Genomic DNA, 21,064 nt, shown 5'->3' with positions numbered 1-21,064 from the left:
TTTTATAGCCATTGAGGGGTGAGGAACCATGAAGACACATAACAGAGCCAACCTTCACCTGGACAACCGTTCAACTAACAGCAAACAACAACCATGCTTCCTGATGACAAGTTCACACTAATTAGCACAGCACAATGTGTAGTTTTGTCTTTTACTTCCAATCCAAAACTTCACATTTCCATTAAGTACAGAGGAGGGGGGAGGGGGTCGAACAGAAGGTGGTGAGGTTGAGGAGTACACATGGATTTGGGTTCGGGCTACGGCAAGGATAAGGGCAGGGGCATTTAATAGACTGGAGGTGTCTGAAGAACTGTTGTACCCCACATTGCACTGGGGCCAAAATGTTTACTTACTGACTGGTGCCTTGTTACCGTGATGGTGGGAATGGGAGAGCTATCGGCTTGGCCGCTAAGACAGCCACGCATCTGAACACAAGAGGACAGAGAGGCTCTTATCCTCCAAAGTTTAAAGCCTGATATGTTTTTTTGTTTTTTAGCAGCTAAACTCAAATTAAATCATGTCCTGAAGGAAACTTTCAGCAGATGGCTTGTAAGGGATATTTATTCCAGACATGGACGGGCATCAGAGGAGTGCGAGTTATAGGTGTGTTATTTGCATTGGCAGTCAATATGTGACACACATACCTCATCTAATCTTTCCTCGCTGGTTGCTCTTTCATAATCAACAGTCATTTCCTTGAACAGCTCACCTAGAAACACAAACACACATTTAACATCAAGTGTCATTGGGCTGTGCCTGCCCATGTAGAGGTGTTCATCATACCAGGAGTTTCCTCCGTTTCTGCAGCTTCGATCTTGTCCATGAGGTCATTGGAGTTCCACTTGGCAATCTCTTTCGGGAAGACCTCCTCTCCATCAGAGAGATCCTCTGTGAGGGGGGGGGGATCAACAGATTGGTTAAAACTGTATTCACTATTCAGGGGTTTTGAATGGATTATTACACCAAGAGTTCAGATTCAGAGTGCCAGATTGCTTTATTAATCCCAAGAAAGGCCAATTTGTTTGCAGCTTACCCCGACAACCTATTCACCCAATCAAACTCACACAATGCCGTCCTTAAACACGAACCACAAACCCTGCTGCGTGTCAACAAATAATGGGATATAAAAATAAATATGCAAACAAATAAAATAGAATAACAAAGACAAACCGCTAAAAATGAACAATAAAAAAAAAAAATTAATCTAAATGAACCCTGTCAGTGTCAAAGTGATCTAATAAAGAAGGGAATGAAGGAAAAGGAACCTTAGGGTTTCCTACAAGTTAACAACCTACACAAATGCACATGAAGCTTGGTGTTTCCATGTGTGATCATCCACACACAGTGAGTATACGTTGTTTTGCATTTATTGTATCACTATAATTTATTTTCTATAAACTAAAAACAGTTAACTTCCTCCATGATTACCTGCTACAAAAATTTCACTATGCGCCTTAAATTCATGCACACATATGGATGAATCGTCTCACTGATCTACTGACATTAACCTGTGATTATAAAAGGACCTCAAACAGATCCTTTTTAATTCCTCTCGGGGCGATTTTTGCCAACAGCGTTCACTTTAGCTGGGTAATCAAGATTTGACCTAAAATCAAATCATGTCCTATTTATTTCTACAGCAGCTACACTACAAATAAACAGCATCAACGCAGGAAATCAAATGACAATCTTTATTTCATAACGATTTGGCTGGAATACTCACAGGGGCTTGCGGCAAGTTTTTGTAGCATCGTTCCTAACACACAAAATTTTCTGACTCGAAATCAACAGAGTCCTTTATTTCATTTGTTTCCTCAGTTGCTTCAACATCCTTCTAATTTATTCATTAATATAAACAACCATCCAGTGTTAAACTGGATAAAAATGTCATATTTTCTTTATTCCACTGCAACATTTTTTTTTATTTATAAACCTTCAATGATTTAAATAAAACATGTTAATTAAATACGACAGGTTACACGTGTACCATCATTGGCAAATTCACCTCCTTAGCTTTTTTTTTTCTTCCTTTATTCATTTGCATTAAAAAAAAAATGGTGTAAAAATAAACTTGCATACGCTTTTCTAATCCTTGAGTGATTGTTACTGCAAGAAGATCACAAGAACTTTAAAGACAGAATCCTAAAATTGGAAGCAATCTGAGCCAACTCAATCATTTTCCAGATTTAATTTGTGTACTTGCATCATGTGATTTACAAACACTTACATGTATAAGCTCATTCTGATGCCCTCATTTATTTACCCATAATTAAATAAGTGTTCATAAATCATGACGTTTTAAGCAGGCCATCTGGCTTTTGCTTCTCTCTCTCACACTCTCTCACACACACACACACACAATGAATCCATATAAACACGAATACTGTGACACATGTTAATATGAAAAAAAATAATTAGACGTCAACACAATTCATTTTAGTTATTGTTTTCCAGTGACTCATAGTGTCACGAGCAACCTATTAAACTCGGGGTAGGTGGAAACTAATGAATGCAGCAAAATTAGTATCAGTGTAATCAATGACTGCATCGTGCAGAATTTTATTCTCATTCATCATATTGACTAAACGGTGAATTTCAACCTCACACACACACACACACACACACACACACACGTAAATTATTCAAAGGGGTTCTTTTATTTCTTTGATGCACCGTGAACTGTGTGAATGTAGTTGGGCAGAGACGATTGTGATTTTTGAACGTGATACTGGGATGAGACACCTCGCTCGTGTCTTCTCGGCCGAACTTATCCAGCAGGAAGAACGGGTGCCGCAGCACACCCACCTAGTTCAACTGTAGCCCCAAAGCATGCTGGGTATCTGGGAAGCTTAAGAACTGATCTGCGATTAAAGAGACGCATTCAAAGGAAATGAAGAAAGGGGAGCCAAACAGGTTAGAAACATTTCACCCAGATTCCACATTTACTTTACAAATCAGAGCAGCAAGTTACCGTGAGCATCGAAGAACTCCTCGTCCGAGCTGTCGTCCGAGTCTCGTGCAATGCTCTGCATCCTCCACTCGGAGATGCTGTGACGTGACGGGCTCACTGGGTGGGGGGTGAACAAGAAAAAAAAAAAAAGAAAAGAAAAAGGAAGAAACACACAAGCAAGAAATTCACCATTATTTTGGGATGTGCATTTTAGCCTCTGTGTTTCACACACATACACACACACACTCAACCACAAAGATGTATTGCACAACCCACCCCCCACCCCTATGAATGACACACACACACACACACACACACACACACACACACACAGTGTTACATAAACATATATCAGTCTCTGTGGTGCATTACTTCATCACAGATGGACTGATTGGTGGTGTGTTAAAGCGGCGGTGTGTTAAAAACAGAGGCCCAGTGCAACAAGAACGAGCTCCAAACACACCAAAATCTTTTCCAGCTAAGGAAAAACAGGCCTCGTCTATCACCTGTCTTCAATCTATGGATTATATATCATTAGGTGGTCACTGTGAGAGGCAGTAAGAGAGGGGCACAGATGTAGCTGTCAGTGCAGAGAGACACAGCAGCGCTGGAAGGGAGGGTCACTCTGAGGAGCATCAGCCTCCTCTGTCCTGTGATGTCAGCACTGTTGCTAAAAATAGCCCTGGAGGGAATAATGGAGGGAGGGAGGGCAGTTACAGGGGTGAAATGAGGCTCGATGAGAGTCGGGGTCCATCTGGCAGCTAAAGTGAGTGCCACCTTGAAGAAGGGGTGACACTTGAGATGGGTGAATTCAGATATCAATGTTGCTGACAAAAATAACCCAGAGGAGATTCACACAGGGGTGTGAGTAAATATGGTTGAGGAGCAGTTAAAGGAAATTCAGGTGCCTCATAGGAAAGTAAAGGCACAAATAGAGTCTGCACACTTTAAAAGCTGGTTCTGATGCGTTTGCTTTATTAACACCAATTCAAAGGTCTGAGCTCACGGTTTTTCCAATAGAGTCTGGTTACTTCACCTTTGGGTTAACTCTTAGTGTGTATGTTTGTGCAGAGCTGAACCCCCCAAAAAAAAAAAAAGAAAGAAAGAAGCGCTATTACTGCACTTCCTGTGCAGCTGTAACCCAAATTCATTCAACCGCAGGTGTGCAAAATGAAAAATGAGACTTCACAGAATCACACAATCCTACTTTAGCTTTGCACCAGCTTGAAGCTTGACCTTACTGACTGAATTCTTCACATACTAGCTTTCTAGTGTGGACGAGTCTGCAGTATCACAGTTTGCTGTGTTCACTTACAGGATATTTGGACTTTGATGTTAGCATGCATAAATATATAAAAGGCAGAAATGAGTCACATGCAAGACTTAACAAATAAGACTTTAACGCACGATGAGATGTAAATACAGTTGTCACAAGAAAGAGTTCAGTACCGTGCAAAAGCCTTGAGCACCCTCGTTTCTTTATATTTTGCTAGGAAAATGGATGCAAGGATTTCCATGCATGTGCAAACACACATGGAAATGTCATATGTAAGGCAAAAACAGAGTTTTTACAATTCTAATGAGCTCGAAAGAAAGAACTCTCTTAGGCAGCTTTTTCATTTCTATAAGTAGTCTTCAGGAATTCTTGCAGGACATTCAAAGCTCTTCTTTGGATGTTGGCTGATTTTTGTTCCATTCTCTGTCAAGATGATCCCACACTGCTTCAATAATGTTGAAATCTGGGCTCTGGGAAGGACTGATAGTGACTGGTTTGTGCTGGATTTTTTTCAATGTTTTTAAAAAAAAAAAAAAAAACACGACTTTCAGATATTGTTCAACTCCTGAAGATAGTTTTATTTTTTCGGTGTAGTGTCACTTCTTTTTTCCTCAACTTGTCCAGCTTTCGCAGATTGTTTAAGGACATTACTTACCATGTTGAGATATGTCAAGTTTTCAGCTAATAGCTATTCAGGAAACACCTTGTGGGTGTAAAATTTTATGCCTGTCAAACTGTGTTATCTTTGCAATTTTTCGACTAAATGAAGAGGAAGAAACTGCTTTTGTGACAGGTTGCCAGTAACGAAGTGCCTGAAAATAGAATCCAAAACTCGTTCTTATCTGTAGACACAACATTGGTTCATCCCTTGAGTTGTTTGCCTTTACCCTTGAATGGCTCATAAATCAGTGTTAAGTGGTTCAACAAACAAAAATACATACTTCTGAAAATAGTTGAGATAAGAACTGGACTGAAAATGAGAGAAAGAGCAGCCAATGACTAAAGAAAACCTCTCCAGGAGGCCTGGAAAAAAAATTGCTTCTTTGGAAGCAAAAATAATGAAATGAGGGGTGGATCAAGACGTTTACACATCACATCAATGTGCCAGCTTCACAAAGTCATACACAGCAGTGATAAGGGTAAATGCATGAAGATGGCATGTTCCTCACCTCCTCTCTTGGATGATCGGGAGGATCGGGAGGAGGTGGACCACTGCTTGGTAAGTATACCTCGTGGCTGCAGAGTTTCTCCTCCTGAGCTGGGAACGACTGCTTCAGCTTCGATACAGCTGATTGCCTCTTTAACCTCCTGGTCTTTGTCTGGAGACGGTGTGCCTCCGTTGGCCTCGGTGGCCTCCTCCGCCTGGCTAAACTGAGCCATTTTCCTGGCCAGGGCCAGCTGGGTTTCCAGCTCCAGCTGCCTGATGTCTTCTATGGTCAGACCATACCACTCATCCTGCCAGCACCAGGCCTGCCGGTGGGCACGCACCATCACCTTTCTTAAACCTAGTGAAAAACAGTTGCAGAACAATAAACCCTCGCTAACACTGTAACTAAATAGGGTATCAGTAAAATGACATTTTTTTTTAAAAAAATGCAGGAACATCTGGGACCTTCAACTCACCAACATCATGAATAAAGCGTTCAATCTTTGACTGCATGCCCCAGTAGCGGAACTCCACCTTACAGAGCTTGTAGGCACACATGATGGGGGTCTTGCCTGGGTTATTGTTGTACTCTTCTATCCAGTCGTCCCACAGAGGACCCCTCTGGGTCTTGGCTGACTTGTAAAGCCTCGGGTCTTCCTCTGATTTGTACTCATGAGCGGGGATGGGATCTGTCACTATGTCAATTGGGTCTGCAAAAGGCGATTCGTTTTCAGAGGGTAAGCTTTTATGGACTCAGGTGTTTGGAAGTTGTTGAGGCTTTACTATTACATTACGGTGTGTGCACAAGTGGGTGGAGCAGTAGTTCCGACTTGTATGAGCTTGTGTTTAACAGCTTCAAATTCTTTTTATAACTGGAATTCCAGCTAACACTATAAGATACACAGACACAAGTGATTTAAATAATTACAATAGTGGAACTGAGTCACTGCGTACCCTAAGAGCCATTCCTTTCAGGGCGTTGTTTTCACTGGGAAAGCACACTCATAACCATAGAAAAATAACAGATGCTGTACCATTAAGCTACCACAAGTGGGCCTCATCCACTGCATATCTTAGTAGCAAGAGGACAGACAGCAAAACGCCTTCAGCTTCTGAATGAGGAGATCATTACTTGCTGTATTGATTCTCTAATGCGGCCATATGCCAACACGCAGCCTGAGCTTGCTTTGTATGTGTGCAATTTGAAAGTGAAATTAGCCACATTATTTTATTATCCGAGTTTTATGTTGACACAGACGTTCGGGGCAGACGTCAAATGGTCTCACCAATAGTCCTCTGTCTTTTCTCTGCTGCTGACATGTTGAAGACATCTGCCTGGTTGCCAGTGTCGGGCTTGTAGTATGTCTCAATGTCAATAGAGAACTTCTCCACAAAGGGACAAGTGTATCTAAGGGAGAAGAAATTTAAAAAAAAGAAATGAAACAACTGTCCCAACAAAGCACCAGTGAGTTTTGTGTCTCCCTTCATTTGGACTCATTTTATATTAATAACTCAAGAGCAGAACTATTTTACTACGAGTGACAACCCCATCTTACTTTTGATTATAAAAGACACTTAAGCCATACCCATCTGCTGCATCTGCAGCAAAACTGTCACTAGTTGAATAGATGTGTCAACAGCACTTGGAGTCTATCAATATCCCGAGTGTGCAGTCAAGGGCACATCTCTTTTCAGCACCTTCACATCTTTGTTTGTCAGACCTCACACAGACAAATGGACTGACGCTCTGAAAGTGAGGGGCTGTCAACGTCTGGCTGTCTGGGAGCACTGCTGGCCATGCGCCGATCTGATGGGCTGCCTCGTAATATTCTGACAACTTGTTCATGGACTTGGAATCATCAAATTAATCACTGAATACAATTATGGCAGAAAATATTATCCTCTGCAGAACCTGGGCTAGATTTTTGTCTGTAAATGAATGTAGATCTACCGGCAGCAGCTATGTCACATGCACAAAGCATTTATACTATTAAAACAGTCTGTGTATTTCTACTACCCTGCTTTAAAGAGGTGTCAAGGTTAAAGCTAATGTTACTTTATTGTATCCAAAAGGAGAAAATCCTCCTGTTTCGACACAATGCTGCATTAAAAGTGTCGAGGTGGCCTCCTTACATCACCCAATCTCACCTGGTGCGGGTGTAAGGGTAGGCGTTCCAGGACTCCTCTTCAACCCTCAGTGCCGCTTTGGGCAAGATAGAGCGGAACCAGCTGGGAATGTGCATGCCAATATGGTAGACCTTGTGGGTGTACTGGCCGATCCCGCCCGGTCCATCTGTATACGGCTTGTTTTCTAGGATCTCCACCCCACTGCCTTCACCACAGCTCTCTTCTCTGCTCTTCTTCTGTAAGAGGAATAATGAAAGAAGAAATGCATATTTGCATATTAGTAGAAAAGCACAAAGTGTGGCGATGTTAGATGAAACAACATAGGATCATTTTTATTCTAATAATTTTTAGTAATAATAATTTCACACTAAATCTGGAACTGATGTTTGAGAACAAACAACTAAATGAATGGGATTTTTGCAGAGACAGTGAGGCATCAGTCTGGGTATGGCAACGACACACACAAAATTAATAGCTTCCTGGAAGCACCTCCAGCTCTGAACGGCATATCAGGAAGATCCGAAAAAAAGAATCAGCGTGTGGAGCCACACCTTTTCTGTATTTACATTGCAGATGCACATAAGAGGAGAAGCCGGGTGGAGCCTGCAGCTGCGGCTGTGTGAAGTCAATGGCGCAAATGTCGGGAATTGCTAGAGGACAATTTGTAATTGTGAAACTTGTGAATGAGAAAACATTAAACAGCAGAGCATAGTCCAAATGCTGACGACAGACATGAGGACCATAAAAAGTCAGATTTTTGATGTATCATGTTTTTTTTCCTCTTATCAGCAGTTGTTCAGTGTTAGTATGCAGCTTAACCTTTGTTTAACTGCGTGTTTAGTGCAGCGATGGCATAATAGGGAGACCGATTCCTCCAGTCAGCTGTGCAGAGCGAGGTGATGGAAGCAAACCAGTGAATCAGTGGAGCAGGGAAGAGGAAGCCATGAGGCATCCAGCACACTGGACCTCATTACCTTTGACAGGTCATTCATTAGCAACCCGCCCAGCTCTCAACAACCCAGACACAGCTCCAAAGACACAGCACAGACACCACCACAGCAACGTCAGACCGGCCGTACACTCAACCAGTAGGCGATGCAGAAACTCAGTCACAGCAAGTGAACAGATAATCTCCAGATTACAGTGCATTATAAAAAGCTCACTACGAAAATACAGAACAAAAATACATATCCACTGATGATGAATTTTAAGCATTTTTTAAAAGGAAAAGTCCAACCTACAAACACTACATCCCCGTGTTTGCCTGTCAAAGGCAGAGTCCCTCCTTCTTCCCTTTGTAGCGCTGGGTAATTTTCTCCAGTTCACCAGAAAAAGATCATAAAACACTGGCCAGGGCGTAGCCACTCTCATAACGGGAAGAGCGGGAACAGATAACAAGTTTAAAAATAAAGAAACTCTCAATGTAACGTTATATATTACAAAATACAGGACACTTTATTTATTCACATACGGAGGTAAAGTGTACCTTTGGAGTAAAATAAGTGTAGAAGGAGGTACCTTGATGCCCTCTACAGGGAGTCTCTCATGTAAACAGTTTTGCTTTCTTTAAACAGCCATCAAACTTTTGCGAAGTACTCACACCATGATGGCCTGCTATACATGTTTAGACCCAGCTACTATGACAGGATAGGAGTCACATCCTGGCATTTTCCTCTCGCGAGGCGCGTTTCCTGCTAGAGATGCTCCTTTTTGAACGATAACTCCACAGTTGCTTATTCAAAACACGTAGGGCCTGTGTGGATGAATGAGGCTCAATGAGAACTGCTCATATTTAAAATCTCACACTTTCTGTATTTTCTTATTACTGTAAATCTCCCGATTGTGAGAAGAATGTGACAATTACCGATCATATAAGAAAGTGTCATAAGGGGCAAAGGAAAGAACGTGAAAGGAGAGATAGGGTGGGGCGCAGCCTGGTGAGGTGGAGATATGACTAGGCTGTCCTAAGGCCCCGGCTTCGTTTATGAGGCTTTCACAGAGGATGGATTGCAGGCGGGCGGACAGGGCTACATGCTGCGGTTGCCCTGGTAACATAAAGCAATGAAGTGAGGGTAGCCATGCTCCCTTTCCTTCCACCCCCTCTCTCAAATTTCTTCCCATCCCTTCTTCACTGCCTCTCTTTTTATCCTCCATTTCCTCATTCACTCCTTCTCGTGAACAAAACCTGACCACTGGCATGCTACTGATGTCATGGTTGCCATAGTGACAGAAGCCTCAGCGCACCGAGTCTGTTTAGAGGCGGTTAGGTCAGGGGGAAAGGTAACTATGGGTCAATACAATGTTGGAACTCTTCGTCCTGGGATTTTGTTTACATACTTAAGAGTTCACGCGCAAAGAATTTCTTTAGTAGACTTTCTCACGTGTTCTGCCTTTGTCCTGAAAATATGAAAGGCAAGCAGTTAAAGACTAAAAAAAAAATATATATATTTATATATATATATTTTTTTTCTTAAAGATTAATTAACTCTTCACAAATACAATGAAGGTGAATTATGAGGTGAGGAAGAAGTGTGCCGCAGAGCCCGACATGTGCCGTCTTGAAACGTCTGCTTGCTTTGGGGCATGTCCTCTGAGTCATGTTCCCACACATCTACAACTCAAGCAGACAACCTGTCTGCTGGATACAGCATCGGGAGGACGTTTAGAAAAGCAAGCAAACATCTTTATCATCTGAAAAAAATTAACAAATAAATCTGAAATTCTTTAGAAGACGTACACACTCTTTCTACACTCATTTCAGCTTATGCAGAGAAAACCGGTAACTGGTGAGACCGTTGCAACAACCAAATTCTCTCTCTTATCCTCTCTCAAATACTCGCTCTCTCTATTTGCAATGATGTAATGCAGCTAGTGACACAGGCTGTTTTTAAAGTACACGGCAAAAACAAGGAGAGGCTTTCAGAGTCAATACAGTTGAATTAATCTCTATGTAGCCTTGTTATACCTGTGGGTGGATATTAATTTTAAACAACCCCGTCAACATCCTTATTTGGCTGTAAGATTAACAGCTGGTCTACATCATGAAAGCATCCTGGGCTTTCCTTACCCAAGTCATAAATGCTGAACCTATCCAACAAAGCTGAACCCTGAGAGATGAAGGTCACAAATAAAGCTCCCACGTTTGACTCTTAAGATGCCGATTTCTCTTGATACTTTGCTTTGAATTTACTCTGCACTCTTTGTGAATCTTATTTTCTGATAACAAAAAGCAACCAGACTCACATTACCATCGCAATGCAAGATCAGCAAAGAGGCAAAATGCATCGAAACTCAAAAAACCTCAACTTGATCAAACAGGTCTGTAACTTCAGCTTGCTCTGCAATGATCGTAAAACACACATTACGTAACCGTGCAGCTCAAATCCAAACAAATGCACCTAATGCCTAATATGCACATCTCTGAACTATAAATAACACTGTATTTTTACCACAGCCTGAGTCTTGGCATCAACACCTCCTCTGTGTACTGCTGGATTAAGTAAATCTACCTTCATGTACACATGCCATATGAAGAGGATATAATGCTGCACAGCAGAACTAAAGCTATTTAAATGGGCCCTTTCTGCAGGCGCTGTAAACCCTAATGCTCTAACACAGACCCTCCATCTCCAGCTAAGGGCCTGCTTTGACAAATGAAAGCAGTATGTCCATCTCCGTCGCAGCAGTGTGTGTACATGGCGTTTCATCGAGTGCAGAAACATGCGGTCTATGACAGCTTTAAACAGCCAGCTTCAGAGAGTTTAAACTGGATAATCTATCAGCACACAGGCTCTCTTTGTTTAGTTGCTCCACCAACGTCACGCATCATACGACCAATCGTTTTCATCATTGAGTATGCTGTGATTGCACACTTCAAGAACTCCCCGTGTTACTTTATCTCCTCTTTGACTGCTCGTTTTCGTCCCCTCGTTTCTGCGGTTGTTCATTTTTAGTTAGGTGCGTGTGTGGGTGAGGATTTGCTGGAAACCATGGTTGTGTTGCCTCACCTGTATCATATAAAGCTGGGCGATGCGGTACTCCTCCACACTCATGGGCATGGGGATGCGGTACTCCTTGATGAGCATGGTGAAGCTTGGAGAAGGGGGATAGGGGGATCAGGGAGGAGATTGACAAGGGAACGGGGGAGGGAGGGATAGAGGGAAAGGGAGGGGGAGAGAGGGAAGAAGAGACTCGGGATGCTCCTATACGAGACTTGTCAAATCACCAGCTGAAGTCCACATTGATGGCTCCTGTGGAGGTGAAAGAAAACGTAAAAAAAAAAAACTGGGTTATGGGTGCTGCATATTAATGCAAAACATCCCATTTGTAGAGTGTGTTAGTCAAAACATATGGATAAAGTTAACATCTTAAAATTCCTAATGATTATTCCAGATTCAAAAATCAGAAAGCAGCAGTAAAAAATATCAATAACGGGCAAAACCTGTCAGCACACAGACTAAATTCTGAATCTGTCTAACTCTGCTACACACATCGGAGGACAAAGATCCCCTCTCGTGGCTCACAGGCAGATGAAGAAAAGAGCCAAAGTGTCATTCAGAACATATGCTCCGTGTAGTAGACATCTACTCCAAGCCTTGGCAATGAAGACAAGCACCGGTGTTGTGCCTCCATCCAGCATCGCAAATCCAAGTAAAGCACTTCCTAGGATAAATACTCCTTCTTATACACAGGCTACTGCGTGTGTGTTTTTGTGTGTAGGTGTGTGGCCAGAGTCTACGAAGAGCACCCATGCCTTGCCGACAGTCCCGACAGCCACCCTTTTTCTTCCAGCGGTCCAGCACCGTCACATGGGGTGCTAAGTTAGCATAAGAGGGATTACAGTAGAGTGGGAGGCATTATATAACAGTGTAAGAGCCCCCCTGTTCATGATCGAGGTTTCACAAATAAGGAATACACAAAGCATTGTTTTCAAACCACTGGGTAGAATAGGGGTAGGTGTGGGCTATACATACACAACGTGTGGGTGGCGTGAGTTGCAGAAGTCTGCTTTGACCGTTAAGGCAAGAAAACAGCTCTCCGAAGCTAAAAAAGTACAAAACAAGATCACGCCTATGCAGCACCATACTGCACTGTAGTGGAAGTTTAGCTAAATAACTGTCACAGGCATTATCTCCTTTCCAGGTTATGTTTTCAAATTCTCAAACTTGGATATTTTAACAGCAAAGATTTAAAGGTGTACTTTGATAAAGCACTTATTTGAGTCAGTTGACCCTGAATCCTCTCTTAGTTACTCTGCAATAGGCATAGGCTGCTCAGGGTTTCTCACGAGTGTATCTTCTTCTCCCTTCATACACCAGTCTGCATTTAATCATTAGTTACTATTAATCTCTGGCTCTCTTCCACAGTGCATCTTTTATCCTGTCTTTCACCCCTTGCCCCCAACCAGTTTGATTCTGCCAGAGAATTCTTCCTGTTAAAAGTTAGTTCTTCCTTCCCACTGTCCCCAAGTGTTTGCTCATTGGGGGTCACTGGATAGTTGGGGTCTTTACCGTGCCATATAAAGCACCTTAAGCGAGTGTAATGATATAAATAAAACTGAGTTTAACTGAAATTTAAGATAAAGTTCAGCCTGTTTTCAGATAGGTCAGGTGAAAGCACATTAGGCAGGATCTTAGTTATGCTGCCGAGGAGACTATAGTGCACAACACCATCCTGACGCTGCTGATTTAGCTATTTAGCCAAATGTGACCACACAGTCTTGCATAACCTTAATATTTACCAATTTCTGAACTATGGAACCTATTGGACCTTGCTCAGGAATGCGTCCATTCTGTTTAATCACTCTAATCACATCAATATCCCCCCTGCGTCACTTATCCAACAAACAAAGGCCAGGTTTGGTCGAACCAACAGACCCATTCCCTCCAATGATTGAATGTTTGAATGCCGCTAAAGAAAAGCTTTTATCTATTGACTTTACTGAGGCTGGAAAGAAGACGCAGCCTGACCGACTTCACATCTGGAACAGCAGCTGTTTACTAAAATATTAGGAAGTGTTCTGCTTCTATACATTTTTTTGTGATTTCTTTACAGTGAAGAACAAAGCATTGACAAAATCAGAGCAGAACACCACATTTTGCTGAAAATAACTGCACTCTTGGGGGGATGCTAGAATAAAACTAGGCTACATGGAGAGGCCCAGAGGAAAGCCTGCAGCTCTGGAGCCCAAGGAGTCTTTAGAAGTTAATCAATAAGGATAAGCACTTTGCACTAACAGCCTCAAAGTAACATTTACTCCAAGCATGATTTAAAAATCTGGCAACACTGTTAATGCAGATGCATTTATTGATGCAAGAAATGAGTCTGAGTATTTACTCTTGACCACAGATTATGGATGTATTAACTGTACTGATTTGGAGGTCATTCAGTCTGACAATGATAAGACTACTTCTTTTACTGTCTGCTGTCTACTATTGCTTTATGAATCAAAGTTCAGCCCCCAACGGCCAGCCTACACACACACGGAAGTGACAGCAGGTATGCAAATACCATAACAAGGACACAGCAAACAAACAGAAAGCAAGAAAAATCAGTAGGCAGCTCAACAGAGGGACCCTGTCCACCCAAAGCAGAGCTCTGTCCGACAGCATGTGTTCAGAAGCTGTTGTGATGATGCTCTGCAGGGATTAGCAGCAATACTGATGCAGGTTAGTTATGTCACTATTCTGCAGGATTACAGCAGTATTGCTACTGGTGAGCATTGCACAAAGCAACCATCCCCCACCATCTTGATTACTCAATTAAATTCAGTCTTTAAAAAAAAAAAAAAAAGTAACATACAAGCTAAATTCTGTTTTGTGCACATAATGAAAGTAAGTACTCGTATTTGGCTTAAGTCTGATTTTATATACCAGCAAATGTGAGTCATATTTATGCCTTGTTGGGCAGAAACTAGGAAGTTATTTCCACCCTCTATAATCTGCGGTTCCATCTTAAAATATGTTTTTCCTTCTTCTTCAGTAAAACGTTTGGTTTCAGTGGAAAGCTTATGCACCACTTTCCAGCACCTGTCTCCTCTTGTCCGGCTGCAGTTGTGTAAACTCAGTGAAGCAACAATCTCACATGGACACACCCAAACTTTATACACATTTGACAGCATACATCTTGTATTGTATATTTATGTATTGTGTCTGCGGTTGTATTGACTACACATTATAAGGCCTCCTGAATTAGCTAATTTAAGACCGGGTGACTGTTCCACAAATACAGGCATTACGTTTCACTGCAGATAGAAAGCTTTTTTTTTTTTAAATAAAAAAATAAAAAAATAAAAAAATAAAAAGGAAAGTCTTTCCTCCTGCTGGTTTAAACCTGTGATTCTCCAACTTTCATTTTTGACTGATGCAGATGCAGTGCACAGCACAGGACCGGTAATGTACGATTCACCAGCAGACTCGAGAGAGTACTGGCACCATGCTTGACCCAGAAAAAAAAGCACTCTCACACACAGAGCTTAAAAATAGCCTGGTCACAATAATCCAAGCATACGCAAGCAGAGTGCTTGACGTTGTTTGTGCAGAGAATATGCTCATTCCCTTCTAAAAATACTGTCTCTGCCCCCCTCTAGGCAGTGACGCAACAGCAGCACAAGCCCATGCACAGCGCTCATCACAAAGCAGCCCCCAATGTTCCTGCTCCTGTTTCGACAAAGCTGAAGACAGCGATAGCTACAAGACACTTTGAGTGGGATTGCCTTTTGTACCTCTTCCTGCTACCGTTTCGTGATCCTGTGCGGCCGGCATACACCCTGACGTGCACAATGCTACATCAAAGTGTGATGAGCCATCGAAGGTATAAAAAATTTTTTTTTAAAAATGCAATCCTCCAGGCAGGAGTGTTATTGTACCAAGTGATTCATTTTTTCCTTTTTCAAAAGGTGAATTAGACACTAAAAATCAGCGTCAATACAGAAACGTTCCAGGTAACATGATGAATAATACAAGAGGAGCCATAAGGGTGACGCCTTTAATCATGGCTACATCTGTCTGGCTACAAAAGCCTTTCTCAACAAACAAGTGTGGAGAGCGCTGCACATCTGGTTACGTCTAACCACTGATAAGTGACATAAACAGACGAAACCTGCTTACTCCACAGAACACAGACCAGCATATCCTTCGGGTCGATTGCTTTGACATAAACATGAAATGTGCCTTTCACTCTTGGCTTTCCTTGCCACTCCACACTGTCCTTCACTCTCATAATGGAAAGTGGCATGACTTAATCTGTCCAAAGACATGATATATGCACAGTAAACAGACAGATCCCCAGGACAGAGAGCAGCAGCTGGGCCTTGCTGTCAAACACGGAGCAATACCGAGAGGGCAGTGGTGACTCACTGGAGGCTTTTCCCAAAGGCTGCAATGGTGGCGCTCCTTTAAATTTAGCAGTGTTTTATAGAGCACAGTGCTGAGGCTGCGCACCAGAGAAGGCGGTAAATTCCAGGGATCGGTGGCTCACGTGACCGTTAAAATACAAGTGGAACATATTAGCCTCCCGGCTTGCCTGAAATACAGCAGATCGGTTTCACACTGTTGCTCTCGTATCACAGAGGCAACCTCGGTTATGGCAACTGCCTCAGCTTGTGATAAGAATCCTTGATTGAGTTGATGGGCTTACCGACCAATCCAGTTAAAATGTCAAGAGGCTTAAGACAAATGTATTCGTGCTGGGCCGTAAACGCACACAAATGAGGGAGTTTACCATCCATCTACGAGCCTAAAGAAGCCTTTGGGCTTATTTCGAACTCTAACTTCAGTCTCAAACATACTGAGATTATAAGGTGAAGGGTCTAATGAGGGCAAAGAATGAAGAGTATTTATCAGATAAACAGTATTTTTGTGACAATACACCCAATTTACACCCAACAAAACCCACCCCCTTTAGGCACCAATAAAGAAATTTAATAAAACACACACACACACACACACACACACACACACACACACACACACACACGCCGTGTTTTACCTTGCTTGATTTCAATACAGCACTGGAGGAGTGAGCAAACATTGAGCCTCTCTCTTTAATGAAAAAGCCTTTTTTTTTTTTTTTTTTTTTTAAATATGTGACACCACACAATGCACAGCTCAAACAAAAGCAAAGCAAGAGCATTATGATGGTTCTTTAGTTAGCCTCAGTTTAAAAGAAGTCTGATGCTGACTTAAGATGAGAGAATCAGTTTCATATGGAAAAAACAAAACAAAGTGTGAGTAATCACCTTTGGAAGCCGTGTTATAAGCTGAAAAAAAACCCCAGTATAATCTTGTAAAAATAAAGGGGCCAAATAATGGTGAGTCATCTTGTTCTTATACAGTAAATACAATGAGCGCCGCATGCATTCTGAAACATATCCATCACCCTTTCCCGTCCCTCAGGTCCACAATCTTCCACAAACTATGAAGGTGGGAAGCACAACCTGCCCTTGTTCTTTACTCATCATCACAGCACAAGGGGAAAGCTAAAAATACTTGACACCCTGTGAGCATCTCCTGCATTGTGTTCCTCCTCCTCCTTCTCGTCCTCTACCTCCTACAGTAGCCCTGCAAGTATGATCTGCTTCTAAAAATGAGCCTGCACAGGGAGGGAATGAACGAGAGCAAAAAGAAATCGAGCTCAGGCACAGCTGAACATGGTGTCGTGAAACTGCAGTTTGATTACCACAGAGAAAGGGATTTGTTAACACGAACAAACAAATGAATAATCTTCTATTAACTGTGAGTTTTAGTTTTAGTGTGTATACCCACTTGGAAGATATCTAAAAACAAACAAACAAAAAAAACCAATATACATTTAAAGAGTGTCATAACTGCTCATTTGATGTGAAAAGCTCTCCTTGTGCAACATACAGAAGAATTAGATATTAGAAGAAAGCCACACCTGTTGCAAAGATATCTGCCATTTTTGCAAGATCTCGAGGTGAACATGATTTTAATCTAAAGCAGATCATCTAATTTAACAGAGTGCAGGAACCACTGGAATATAGGTTTTACATTTGACACCCGCATCATGTAATTAAAATTCAAAAATAAATAAATCGGGTGCTTAGTGATCGCTGAGAACTTTAAGCCCCTTTAATAATTGGAGCCATTGTTTTCTTATGCCTCAGTGGTGCTCGTCAACGCCACAGTGGTCCAAAATGGGCCCGTTGCATACCAACACCATCTCTAACCAACCCCACGCTTCACTCAGAAATCCAAAATTAGATGACCTTATATGAAAATTGCACTTGGATTAATCAGTTACGTGCCAAGGTTAAACGAGGATCTTCCCTTGCTGTCATTCTCTGAAAGTGCTCAGCGAGCCTAAATGAGCTGCGTAGAGAGAGCGTGTTATATAACTCAGCAGATACAGAAAAGGAAAGCGTCGCTACGCTCGCATTTTGCCCATTCCATTAACTAATTCATGTAGCCCAGCAGACCAAAAGGAAAGGAAATGCTTTGGTGCATTTAGACAATCTCTCCAAAACATTCTCATCAGTCACTCTTCGAGTGTTTGGCAGCAACAAGACGCTGATTCAAATTAAGGCCTTCTTGCTAATGTGGAGACTATTGCAGAGTGCATGCTTACCAGTGCCACAAAGGCTTGGACGGATAACAACAAATGAATTTCCATTATCACTGCCACTCTCTGTCTCTCACAACAGTGAGAAGCAGCTTTGGTTATGTGGCATACGACAGCGCTGTGGCTGAGATTCATTACTGCGCTAACACCTACACTATAACTCTATAAAAGAATGTGGGCACATGCGTGTGTATCGCAACCTGCAGAGAGGAAAGTGAGCGCTTGATATGAAGCGTTTAAAAAGACGCTGAAACATCTGCAAACTGCAGAAGCAGCAGGGCTACGAGTAAAATATTTATCAGTTGTGATAGACAACAAAGGTCGTGGTCACTGCAAAAGTATAGAAGCATATAAAGCTTAAAGGCAAGTGTAAACAGAAATCATTGTGCCTTGCCTGGGGTCTATTTTTAGTCTCTCACATTTAAAAAGAAAAAAAAAAAATGCAACATTCTGTTTTTTGAATGACAATGTCACAGAAGAGAAAGAAAATGCATTACACTCAACAAAACTTGAGAAGAAAAATGTTTTGCCTTAGGCCAAAATGTATTTTCTTTCCTGCCCCTTTATCCTCTCCATCATTGCTTGAACAGGGGGTTACCATGGAGACACAGAGGGGCCTTTCCTTATTGGTTGCCAAGATGAAGTCAGAGTGACGGGGGAAAGTAGAGACCAGACGCTGCCGGGGCTGATACTGGTTTCTCCCGTTTCCCCTGTCTCCACTTTCACTTTTGTCGGTCTCTTTTCCCTCCTGCCGCAGCTCATTTCCACGGCAATCTGCTATAGAAGCCTCATCGATTCATACAGCAACCCGAAATATCTGCAACTGTGTCAGCATGCAGGATTTAAATGTGGCCCAAAAAAACAAAAACAAAAACAGAAAAACAAAACTTCAAATAGCCAAGAAAATTCACGATAAGACTTGAAAATCCTTACATGCTGGTTCAAGACTAGTTTCCTTCTGCGTCTACTGTACTATGCTTAAAATTAATAAAAAAAATTAAATAGACACGCATGTTACTTCCTGCAGCACATCAAGGGTTGAAAGGTGGCCTATACCCTGTCAGTTTAATGCTAGTTCTCTTTGTGAAGTTTAAAATTAACCAAGTAAACCACTGACAGATCCTCTTTCAAAAACAGCAGTCAGTTACAAGAAAGTGGAAAGAAAAACAAACTCTCTGTGCCAGCTTCACACACTAGCTTAGAGGAAAGTGGATCCGAAAACCTCTCTGTGAATCGAGGACACAGAAACTAAAAGTGTGCAAAGTTGAAATGGTGTACCTACTAAAACAGACTGGTTTTGAATGTTATGACAGTTTAATCCCTCACAAGCCCCTCATATCAAACTAAAGTCTTATTTGGCCAAGTGCATAAAGTCCAAGCAATTCACAAAAAAGGGAGGACAAATCTGATCTCAACTCAATTATCGACACCAGTCTCAGTCGGTGCTTTGGTCTGTATGCCAACCTTGTACTTTCTGGGTTACAACTCAAATCACTGAATCATCACCTTCAGTGTGCGTCACTGCTCATTTCAAGGTTACTGTGCATAAAGCACATTTAAAAGGTCAATGATAAGAAAGCTGCTCATAAAAAAAGCCCAAGGTTACAGGCTGCCCTTTGGTGAAATACCTTAAACCCCTTTATGTAGCACAAATAACGCAGCCTTCCAAAAAGTGCTCTACCCACTCACCAAAGAGTGAAGCAGCTTCTTCTACTGACCATAAAAGGCCATTTTCAAAGATGCTCTTGGTAAGTGTCTGTGGCTAACACTGCAGCGGGTTGTGAGGTCAGCTTTCCAGCCTTGTGGAAAGCCTGGTTATGGGATTTTCTTATCAGAGCAAGGGCTATAAAAAAATAAAAATAAAAAATAAAAAAAACCCACAAATTCTCTAACTTCTCCCTTTCTCTCTCACACAGGCACACAACTCTGAAAGAAGGAAGACGTGGCACTTTGTCTGCCACGTAAGAACGGGCAATACAGAGAGACCGCCCGAAAAGAAAAAAGCCTGTACAGTGAGAGCAAAAAAGTAAGCGTGAGACGCTGAGTTAGGGTCCAAAAGGGTCTATTTTTAGGTTCAGAAAAATCAGGTGTCTCTGACCAGTGGAAAAGAAAGAGGAACATGGGTAAAGTGACATGAACCAGCGCTGCTGCTTTCATTTTACGAAGTCCATGTGACTCAGAGCGCTGCGAGGGCTCAGGGCAGAACCAAAAAAAGGAAACAGATATAAAATGGCACTTGTGCATCATACTGATGTAAAAGCTGCAGAGATAAATACTTACATTTCTAAAATATGTGAAATAAACATGGCTGACTCATAACTAATGTGGAGATAGAATAAGGAGGCGTGAAAAAGTCCACTGACGAGCACTTTCTTAATGGTGAAAGCAGCATTTCTAATTCACAGCTGACTGTGATCCTTCGTCGCTCGATTTACTTTCCCTCCCAGAAGCAGATCGTTCTGCCTAAGAGCTAAAAGGTTTCCCGGCACAGAGAGCATGTGCCAGACTGCCTTGATATCCCTTCATCTACAAGGTTGATGATTATGGCCAGGAAAAAAAATTAAACATGCCAGCCCTCTTAGAGGATGTGCATAAACTCGATTTATCTTCCAGGAAAAATAAAGCTCGAGAAAGGACACAGGAAGGTGGACGATTTCTATAAAAAGACTTCGGCTCTTCTTTGGAGTCTGCCCACACTGCGAGAAAAACTTGTGTCCAAATGAAGGAGGACATGGAGCAGACGCGTGCAAAGCGTACGCCTTTGTCTCATTTCCCAGACAACGCCACTGTAGGAGCATTAGCAATGATATGCCATTCATCAGCCGGCTCATCAGGGATGCGTGGGGACAGGTTGTACCCCTGTTGTCCCTGTCAACAGCTCAACACCAGCATTAGCATCACCTGTTTTGTTTAAGAGAGCTGAGGGTGGGAGAGCGAGATGGGAAAAAAAAAAAAAAAAAAAAAAAAAAAAGAAGAAGGACAG

The 21,064-nt window shown here is 42.1% G+C and overlaps 1 protein-coding gene across 10 annotated transcripts in view; it reads right to left on the bottom strand.

Annotated features, from left to right (window-relative positions):
• LOC309719228 (membrane-associated phosphatidylinositol transfer protein 2-like) overlaps positions 1–21,064 on the bottom strand; it is a 44,609-nt gene that overhangs the window by 13,337 nt on the left and 10,208 nt on the right. For 7 of the 10 annotated variants that reach the window (XM_082555194.1, XM_082555192.1, XM_082555199.1 and 4 more), the window contains exons 2-9: positions 11,508–11,750; positions 7,522–7,736; positions 6,660–6,781; positions 5,850–6,083; positions 5,396–5,731; positions 2,972–3,067; positions 784–888; positions 645–709 (exon numbers count right to left, since the gene is read on the bottom strand). In XM_082555194.1, coding sequence (XP_082411320.1) covers positions 645–709; positions 784–888; positions 2,972–3,067; positions 5,396–5,731; positions 5,850–6,083; positions 6,660–6,781; positions 7,522–7,736; positions 11,508–11,585 — 1,251 coding nt within the window. In that variant the 5' untranslated portion in view covers positions 11,586–11,750. Of the gene's footprint in view, positions 1–353; positions 426–644; positions 710–783; positions 889–2,971; positions 3,068–5,395; positions 5,732–5,849; positions 6,084–6,659; positions 6,782–7,521; positions 7,737–11,507; positions 11,751–11,990; positions 12,232–21,064 lie in introns of those variants that run through there. The other 3 variants (XM_082555193.1, XM_082555197.1, XM_082555196.1) reach the window with 3 other exon arrangements.

Source organism: Aulonocara stuartgranti, assembly GCF_965226115.1.
Source record: "Aulonocara stuartgranti genome assembly, chromosome: 12".
Lineage (NCBI taxonomy): Eukaryota > Metazoa > Chordata > Actinopteri > Cichliformes > Cichlidae > Aulonocara > Aulonocara stuartgranti.
This window is presented reverse-complemented; position numbering and strand designations above follow the sequence as displayed.